Source organism: Lactuca saligna, chromosome 8 (genome assembly GCF_052625555.1).
Source record: "Lactuca saligna cultivar CGN05327 chromosome 8, ASM5262555v1, whole genome shotgun sequence".
NCBI classification, from domain to species: Eukaryota; Viridiplantae; Streptophyta; class Magnoliopsida; order Asterales; family Asteraceae; genus Lactuca; species Lactuca saligna.
Window position 1 is genome coordinate 35,583,987 of NC_136424.1, and position 10,267 is coordinate 35,594,253.

Here is a 10,267-nt window from a genome sequence, read left to right on the forward strand (position 1 = left end):
AGCTTTTCTTCCATAGTCTTTTCTTCAAGCTTAATCTCACTTTCTGTAATCGCTTCCTAATCATCTATTGTGGCTCCCAAATCATCGAAATTGGCATTGCAAAAAACTCTAAAGGTTTTCGAATGCGGGAATTGTCATCTGAAGAGTTTTAGTCATTCTTGACCCAAATCGGATACATTGGCGAGTTTAAGGCTACGGAGTTCAAGAAATCAGGTGTTCCTGGCCTTTGGACTATCTTAATGCACTTTATTATTAGGGTTCTGTCCGAAAAACATGGTGGTATAGACACCATGAGCAAGGACCGGATTTATGTGGTATACAACGTCTTTACCGGAAAAGCCAACATCGTCGATCTACTGGAAGTCATGTGGCAAGACTTTAGGAAGTTCATTTTCAAAAGGAAAATGAACGAGATTTCAAGTTCAAGATTCTAGACTCTGAATCTGCAATAGCTGTACTCCGAGAGACGTGAAGCTATTCTACTCAACTCTGACATCCGATAGGTATACTATTCTCTCAATACTATAAAAAATTATAAGTTTCATAGTCAAAATGCATTCGGACCTATAAGTCATTTACCTGAGCACATTTTATTCACTATTCCTTCTGACTCACCACATCTTAAAAGCCATCTTGAGACCTTGGTTGTGTTTAACCCAACACAATCTGCCTCGATCTCGGATGATACAACATTGGAAGAGAATATACCAGCTACCTCGGAAGGTAAAGTTAAACAGATTGCCAAGCAAAAGGCATCCCCTTCTAAATTCAAAGCCAAAAAGACAACCAAAGTTGGTGGATATTCTCAAAAGGATACACAAATCGACATTCGACCTGACTTTGGTTCTCTGCTTACCCTACCCAGCTACTCTTCTAAAGTACCCTTTGGAGTTTCAAAATCACTAAGTGCATGGGCACATATACACATACACATACATGGGGAGTCTATACATAATCTACACCTATTTTCTCAAAAAAGGTGGTGTTGGTATTGGACAAAGTCCCTTAGAGCCACTTAGGACATACTCACGAGTCAACTTAAACCTTCCTTTTTCTTCTACATAAGCACAATAAGTGGCTCCTGTCACTGATTCCATGCTTTCCAAAATAGGAGTCGTCCTTCCTATTTTGAAAGCAACAACTAGTCTGATACCTAGTTCAGGTAGAGGACGATCGAGTATTTTTGACAAGTATTGCTCAGATTTTGTTGACAGGGCTCATACACTGCATCCGAAGCTATTAAGAGAACAAGTGGAATACACACTCATGGATGCGCTAAAGAGCAATCAGCAGTCTCATCCCTTTTGTGTATCCATCAAATGAAGAAATTCATCAAGAACTTCAACCTTTCATCAATGCAATCAAGATTATACAAAGTTCAGAAGTTCATACTCATGTTGATACTATGAATGATCCTCCACAAGACAATGTTGTTGCTATAGGAGATGTTCTCAAGCCAACCAATATCTCAAATGATCCTCCTTCAAAGTTTGTGAGTGTTGTAAATGTTCCTTACCCAACTGCTGATGATGAAGTCTTGGAAGAAATCCAATTTGAAGATGACAACACAATTTTCGGTTTTCTTCCTCTTCGCACCTCGCTCAACATTTTTCAGAAGCCTTCTTCCTCCAAAGCTAATTTCTATTTCAGAATCTCTTCTTCCTCGGAAGCTTCAGATGAAAATGTTGAACCTAAGCAAAATAACGTTGTTCCTCCTCCTCTAGAAAACACATCTGAAGGACATCAAAATTCTGGTATTCAAGAAGTGCTAGATGATGATGGCAAGAGCAAAGAATATGTTGATCACAAGTCTAAAACGTCCACTTCGGACACTGGATCATCCGATGAAAATATTGTGGATCCTTTTGCCTTATTGGAACTCAGAGATAATGTTGCTATAGCATACTCTGAGGTTGGCAAGGTCACTCAGCAAGTAGCAGGCCTTAAGTCAAAACTTGACCTGGTACTCAAATCTATGTCCGAGATCAAGGATGTCACTCCATCTGAACTTGACCATGCAAATCAGTTGAATCATCTTATCTCACTTCACCTAATTCACACTCTAAAAGAGCCTAAAGCATGCTATAAAGACAACATGGATCCTCACATTACTACCGTTAACACCATGCTCAAAGTTTATGATGATATTTTCTCTGCTACAAACACCCTAATCAAACAAACCTATATTCGTCACGAGAAATAGGTTCAGAGGTTGGAAAAAGTGATTTCCCACAAAGACACAATGAATATGGTTATACAAGAAGTACTTATCAAGGTTATTCGTGCAACTTAACATCATCTGGATGTTCCAGACTATAAGTTTGATGAAATGCTTTTCATTCTTGATGAAACCTTTGCATATCTCAAAGCCCAAGCTCCAACTGTCGAAGCTTATGATTTTTTTCCAAGCAAATCAATATAAGCTTTCAATGAGTCTTGCAAGCTCAAGTCCAATACATTGCTTACATCGGAGGCAAGGCTGTCTGATGCAAAAGGGGAAGAACAGTATGTGGGAGAACAACAGAGACATCAGCAAACAGTCCAATGGAGATCAATCTCTGAATTTTCTCTCCGAGATGAAGATTCTAACAAAGAAGTTGTGGAAGTAGACACTTCTAAAACTAATGATGCAAATGATTTTGTGGATTATGTAACTCTTGGACTAAAAACTATCAAGAAACCACGTACCAAAGTCCTTACGGAAGACAACATGGATCCTCACATTACTACCGTCAACACCATGCTCAAAGTTTATGATGATATTTTCTCTGCTACAAACACCCTAATCAAACAAACCTACATTCGTCACGAGAAATAGGTTCAGAGGTTGGAAAAAGTGATTTTCCACAAAGACACAATGAATATGGTTATACAAGAAGTACTTATCAAGGTTATTCGTGCAACTCAACATCATTTGGATGTTCCAGACTATAAGTTTGATGAAATGCTTTTCATTCTTGATGAAACCTTTGCGTATCTCAAAGCCCAAGCTCCAACTGTCGAAGCTTATGATTTTTTTCCAAGCAAATCAATATAAGCTTTCAATGAGTCTTGCAAGCTCAAGTCCAATACATTGCTTACATCGGAGGCAAGGCTGTCTGATGCAAAAGGGGAAGAACAGCATGTGGGAGAACAACAGAGACATCAGCAAACAATCCAATGGAGATCAATCTCTGAATTTTCTCTCCGAGATAAAGATTCTAACAAAGAAGTTGTGGAAGTAGACACTTCTAAAACTAATGATGCAAATGATTTTGTGGATTATGTAACTCTTGGACTAAAAACTATCAAGAAACCACGTACCAAAGTCCTTACGGAAGAAGAAGAAATGAAATGGTCCTCTATTCCATTATCCTTGTCTGAAGTGTTCAAAATGAGCCAAAAGATGGAGAAGGTTAAAAAAAGATGACAATTGATGCCTTCCGAGCCATTCCACCAATGCCTCATCCAATTCCTGCTCCGAGGATTGTCAAAATTGACGTAGATTCTCCTATCAAAAAACTAGATGAGATCCCTAATGAGTCTTTGCTTCCTCCTCCGTCAAAGTTGTTCATTACTCAATCTGGCCAATAATTCATGTCCACTATCTCATCTCAAGTTGATCATTAAATTGAATAATGCAAACAAATAGCCATTGGTTCGGAAAGCCCAATGAATTCGTTCAAAAAGTTAGAGGGCTGGTCAAAAGAATAATTCCGGCAAGCACCGGAAGAAAGCATTCATATTCAAGCACTTAAAGACTATCCAAGTCCAATGTTGAGCATTTCTCCTCTCTTCTGAGAAGGGGTTCTTCATGACATACTCTTCGTGAACTTTATGTACTTCAATCTTCCAACATAAGATGGTGATCAACTTGACCTACCAATCGCTCTACATAGACGTTATTATATCAAGTCCGCACCCCTGTATCTATCTGATGATCCTTAAATCATTATCCAAACTGAGTGTGAGAGATTGAGACATTTTATTCTACCAACGCATGACCCCAAAAGGAAGTGTGGTCTCGGAAGAGAATTACCAATATAGTTGGCTATGGTAGAAAGGTCCAAGTCAAGTTTGAACTCGACTATCTTCTATAAAAATACTTCGTATCGCGGAACAAGGAATCCACCATCACCATCACTATTGCAGATTTTCCCTCAATGAAACCAAACGACATTTTCGTTATAGCTGCTCATCTCCGAGATCGCCATACAAATGAATTTAGCATTAGAGCTTACAACTCTGCCATTAGCTTTCTAAAGGACTACATCGATAAATTTTGTCGATCGATGTGGAGTTTGCTCATATTTTCGGAACTGAAAACTTTTTGGCCAAGATCACTACCGAACTTCCTGAAGCCTAGATCTTAGTAGAAGAACCATAGCTTATTTATATCTACCTAAAAAAGAAGACTAATCAAAAGAAAATTTTTCAAAGTTCTTGACAAACATCTCATTCCTACCAAGATTCTTCCGAAGTTCATTTCAAATGCTGCTAAGAGTTAGTCTTTCAAGCCCATCAAAAAGAAATTTATTAAGCATCTCCAATGTTACATCGAAGTCCGAAGCTAGCTCCAGAGCACTTACTTGTTTATGCTTGATGAAGCTAAGTGATCAATTTGATGATTGATAAGGTCACTTAGGAGGAAATTGTTAGAACATGAAAAGTGATCCTTAAACAATCCGAAGTAGAGCATGTTCGAGGTGATGAATTCCGAAGTGCAGACTATTCCGAAGTAAAAGATCAGTCTAAGATGCATCTTGGAGTTAATCGATTTTTGAGTCTGTCATGTGAATTAATTGCTACAATAACTATTTTGTTTTGTTCCCATTGTCGCATTTACATGAGACAATATCAACAACAACGTTGTTGATCTTTAGAAGTCTTACAGTCGACGCTTACTTTTCTTCATTTGTCTTCTAGTTACTCGTAGTCTATTTAAGGAGTAGTCTCTTATATATCAAATGTGGCGCACACTTTTTTCACATCAACCAATAACTCAATCATTCTCTCAAACATTCTTCTTGTTCTTAAATTACTTTATATTGTTCATACTTAATCTTTTATACTTTTGAATACTTTGTTGATTATATAAATTCCGAGGTTAGACTAGTTTCTCAGATTAGACTGGATCATTATTATTAACAGACATTGATCTTAAGTTAACTCAAGGTTTGGATTCTCAAACCTTGTTGCACCCATGTTTATTTTCACTCAAAATTTTCAGCTTTTAGTAAGGTCTTTTTTGGATTTTTACCACCTATAGTAAAGTTACTTCATGTTACTTAGTTGGCCCATTTTTTATTGTACTATGCTGATTTCACCATGTGACTGAGACCCTTTTTCTTCTTTCATTGATAGTCGTAGCTCTGATCTATGGAGCTATTCCAGTTTCCTTTATGGCTTTATGCGCCCATTCCCACCAGAAAACATATTCTTTAACATTATTCGGTGCTAAATATTTGATCTTCTGTAACCCCCCTGTTAGACTTGGTCCTTTTTGGCCCAATATAATTCCAAGACTGCAGCAGTTTGACATTTGTCACGTTTAGGATGCTTTCCCTCTTTGTCGTTTCTGCATTTTCTCGATCTTTATAAATTATTAGAAGAGCATTTTACATTCACCCTTTTGTTGTTTTCTTCTTGGAGTTTCTCGGAAACTATAACTATAAAAACCCCCATTCTGGTCCTATACTTGTATAAGTCCTCTTTGTTTATTAAACATACAAAACATTCGTGCACCTGAGATTTTGTGTGAAAATGATAGAGTCCAATCATAATCCACCTCTCCTCCATGACTATACTCAACTTCTACAAGGGTCTCGTGATTCGGTTGAAACAAAGCAACGCATTAATTACGAACAGGAGATGGAAGAATGTGACCTTCCCCTTGTGGATCTTGGTGGGTTGTGGAGCATGAATGAAGAAGAGAGCGTTTCTTGTGCGTCAGAAATATGTAAAGCTTCCGCTGAATGGGGTTTCTTTCAGATTGTTAACCATGGAATAAGCCTGGAACTTCTTAGGAGGATGAGAAAGGTACAGGTTGAGTTGTTTAAAACACCATTTGAACAGAAAATGGCTTCCGGGCTTCTTGATAATTCGTATAGGTGGGGAAACCGAACTGCTACGTGTCCAAAACAACTATCATGGTGTGAAGCTTTTCATGTTCCACTTTCGAAGATTTCTGATCAAACTTGCTATGGAGAGTTCAGCTCATTGAGGTAGCAATAGCATTGCTTTGTCTTTCATTTATTAGTCCCTTCTTTTATCATCATCGTTCTTCCTCTTTCCCCCCCATTGTTTTCACCTAAGCACAGTCTAACAACATTGTGCATAAAACGATTTAAGATAGATTTTCAGGTTTCAAGTCAAAATTTTCACTTCTATATTCTCTGGAAATGCAACTGAAAAACCAGAATTAGAACACTTGGTGCGGTTAAACATGATTTAATTAAAAATGTTTAATCAACTACAACTTGCGGTTTTTTTTTATACCTGTAAAGAAGAATTTGAAGAATAAAATAGTATTTTTCCTGAAATAGATAATCGCATTACCCGAAAATGGGAAAAATAATTCTTCTGTCGGTTTTACTATATAATTTTCATTTAAATTGGATTTATATAAGTTAAAAACTAATATTCTTCTAACTTTTTGTTGTTATGATGAATTAGAATTATAGTAGTAATACTTATTTAAACCAACTGTTCTTAGAATAACATTTTTTTTTGAGAGAATCGAAGTTGGGAAAGAAAAGTAATATTTTATAAACGGCTAAAATTAATGGAATAAAAGAATATATTATTCCTTTACACATAAAGTGAAACCACTTGACAAGATGTTTCCATTAGAGACAAAGCCACATTGGAATATATATATCATTATACTTTAGTTATTTTGATTACAATTTACAAACGAATAAAAGTAATATATAGTTAGCTAAGATTTTTAATGCACAGGGAAGTGATGCAAGAATATGCTGATGCAATGCAAGAACTTGCAAAGTCCATAGCCCGAGTGCTTGTGATGAATATGGGTGGAGGACGAAGTTTGTGGGAAGACAACTGTAATGAGAGCACCTGTTTCATGCGGCTGAACCGATACCCTTCATGCCCCATCTCTCCAGAGGTTTTTGGACTTGTTCCCCACACAGACAGCGATTTCCTTACAATTTTGCACCAAGATGAACATGTTGGTGGGCTTCAACTAATGAAAGATTCCAAATGGGTGGCAGTAAAACCCAACCCCGATGCCCTTGTTGTTAACATTGGTGACCTTTTTCAGGTATATTTCTTTTACCTTTTGCATGTGGGGAACCCCTTTTTTTGGCCCTTGAATATTGCAATAATAAGAACAAGTTTTATTCAGATTCTAGCATATAAACCTTTTCAAACTAATGGGCATAATAATATGTGGCAAAGATGTTATCTTGGTGAGGCCTATCTTTCTATCTATAAATACTATTAATTCCATTCGAACAATAGAGATAGAGTCATCTAGGAAATGTGAATCAAATCGAGAGGCAAATTGCTTAGAGATATAACTTTCAGATATTTGTATTTGTATTTTTTGTATATACCGGTATCCGTATAACATCGATGATATTATTATTCCTTCTACTATATTTCTTTTGACTTTTTTCATGTATAATATATCGATCTGTGAATAATGCCTATTATATTTGATTCGACATGGAACTTTTAGAGTTGTCGATTCTTTTAGCCCTTGACATGCAACGTAAGTCAACTAATGTCAGGTATAATAATATTGGAGAGAGAAAGAAAGAGGAATATGTGATTTTTTTTATTCAACCAAAAAGCGTAGTTGTTGGTAATACAATAATCACTGTACAATATGAATATTTTTACGAAATACACAGCTGTGCAATAATTTTTAATTCATAGCTAAGAATTCAATGATGCATATGACATTAACCACTAAAATATATGAAATTTGCAGGCATGGAGCAATGACGTTTACAAAAGCGTGGAGCACAAAGTAACGGTGAATCAGGAAGTGGAGAGGCACTCGATAGCCTACTTCTTGTGTCCTTCTTATGAATCGTTCATTGGTTGTTGTGATAAAGAAGGTTCGATTTACAGAAGGTTCACATTTGGAGAGTACCGAAGGCAGATTCAAGAAGATGTTAAAGACTATGGTCACAAGGTTGGCCTACCAAGATTTCTTGTATCTACCTGAGACACATGCATCAACCAGAGTGTTGGCATGCATCATGGATCTAACTTCCTGAAGTGCACTCCATGCTCAATATTCTTTGAATACTTTCACATAATTATTGCAATCATGTCTTCAAGATCATTCCTGAAAAGGAAGGGGAGGGGGGATTAAATATTTTTTTGGTCATATATATATAACAATTAATTATCTCCTATACCATGATATATAATGTAAACGAATATATGTACAAGTTAATACAGCGTCATTAGTAGTTATGAGTTATACAATTTAATACTGCTTCATTTTCTTCCATGAGAATTAATTAATTATATAAACACCATTAATTTGTGAACCTAAATTTATTTTTTCCTGCCATCCATTCTGCTAGCTCAGTTCTTGTGAGGCATACAACATATAAAGAGATGAACACTACTAGAAAAAGCAGTTGTTCCAACGGAATTTTCTGTCCCAAATCCGTTGGTAATCCGTCAGTAATGTGACGGATTTCCATCAGAAACTATTTCCTACAGATCTTCCGACGGGCTCTAGGCTGACCAGATTTGACTTATTCCTACGGATTTTTTCTATTATAGTAATACAGAAAAAAAAAAAAAAAAAAAACTCAATACATTAAACATATAATAAAATTCATATTCAACCAAAAACTAATAAACATTACAATAAAAAAATACTAATACATAAAAAGTGTCGCATACAGTTACAAATATTTAACTAATTATGTGTTTAAAAACACGAAACTAAGAACTATTTTGTAGATTACCGGCGGTAAGTTGAATTGTCTCATAAAGGCCGCCTAGCTAATTGTTCTTGAATTTGAGTTATATCTAGTTGGGCTTGCCTTTGTTGCATCGGAAAAATCTATTTGGCTTTGTCTTTGTTTCATCTCAATTTGCATATCAACACTACCGCAAAAAAGAGCATTACCAACGGTCAAACCGTCGGTAATCCGTTGCTAATAGGCATTACCGAGGGAATTGCAACAGACCAAAATATGTCGGTATATTCTTGTCGCTAATTGTTTGTAATGGATTTCCGACGGCTACGACAAATTTTAACGACGGTTTTTTCTGTCGGTAAGTATTAACCGATCACCGACGGAAATATTTTTGCAATGCATTACCGACAGAATAATTCACTAACGGATTACCGATAAAATAATTCACAACAGATTACCGATAAAATAACTCACTAATATAGATTACCAACAGATTTTATGTAACAGATTACCAACAGATTTTGACATTATAAAAATATTTTTTTTATAAATTCATGATAAATCTGAAAATAGTTATATATTTAACACAAAAAGAATCTTAAAACATGCATAAAATCCATATTTTAAAACCAACAAAGATAAAAGTAAAAAACTTACAATATTTGACATATATTAAATCCATAAATTAAATTTCATATCCATATTCGACATTGAATACATGATGCTAAAAAATTCAAATCCATATTTGACATTTAAAAAGTTAGAAAAATAAAAAAGAGACAGATTGAAATTTGTGGAACTCATCTGCAAGCACATTTGGGAAAACAACATTATTGATGGCGCCTCTAGGTCCTCTGAGAGACTGAGAGACCGGAAAGGGAATAAAAGTTTAACGAAGAGAATTGAATGGAATAAGCAAGATAATAATAGAATGGAATAAGCAACTTTCATATGATATTTTTGTATCACGTGTAAAAGACCAAAACATAGAAAAACACAAAGTTTCACCATTTTTTCCATTAATTGTGATTAATGGGACTTTATTGAGGGAAATAAAGTAAATTAAAAGTAATATAAGCTCTTTAAATCTCAAAGTAAGATTATAATAGATAATATATTTATAGTTATTTATAGACAATAAATTGAAACTTAATTGCAATTGTGGTTTTTTTATTTAAAATGTGTCATTAAAAATCATAAATAAAAATAAGTTATACTGTAATTTTCCATCACATTCCATGATGGAATAACAAAGGAAAAACCCATGAGTAAAGAATGAAAATCAAGAAATTGGAAGGTATCAAGTATGGGATAAACCACTCCATTTCCCTGATTTCTATCATCACCTAAATACAAGAAATAGCAACTTACTT

General features: G+C 35.4%; 1 protein-coding gene across 1 annotated transcript; it reads left to right on the forward strand.

Moving 5' to 3' along the window:
• The first annotated feature begins 5,642 nt into the window (after positions 1–5,642).
• LOC145013147 (gibberellin 2-beta-dioxygenase 6-like) lies at positions 5,643–8,179 on the forward strand. Its single transcript, XM_078971954.1, has 3 exons — positions 5,643–6,203; positions 6,940–7,264; positions 7,940–8,179. Exons 1-3 carry the CDS (start codon positions 5,743–5,745, stop codon positions 8,177–8,179), a joined length of 1,026 nt encoding a protein of 341 aa, XP_078828080.1. The 5' UTR covers positions 5,643–5,742.
• The last annotated feature ends 2,088 nt before the right edge of the window (positions 8,180–10,267 follow it).

Bases quoted from the DNA above. Each gene is read 5' to 3' on its own strand.
- LOC145013147 (XM_078971954.1), top strand. From the start codon at position 5,743: ATGATAGAGTCCAATCATAATCCACCTCTCCTCCATGACTATACTCAA. The intron at 6,204-6,939 runs GTAGCAATAGCA...TTTAATGCACAG, and splicing joins GGAGAGTTCAGCTCATTGAG to GGAAGTGATGCAAGAATATG. The intron at 7,265-7,939 runs GTATATTTCTTT...TGAAATTTGCAG, and splicing joins ACATTGGTGACCTTTTTCAG to GCATGGAGCAATGACGTTTA.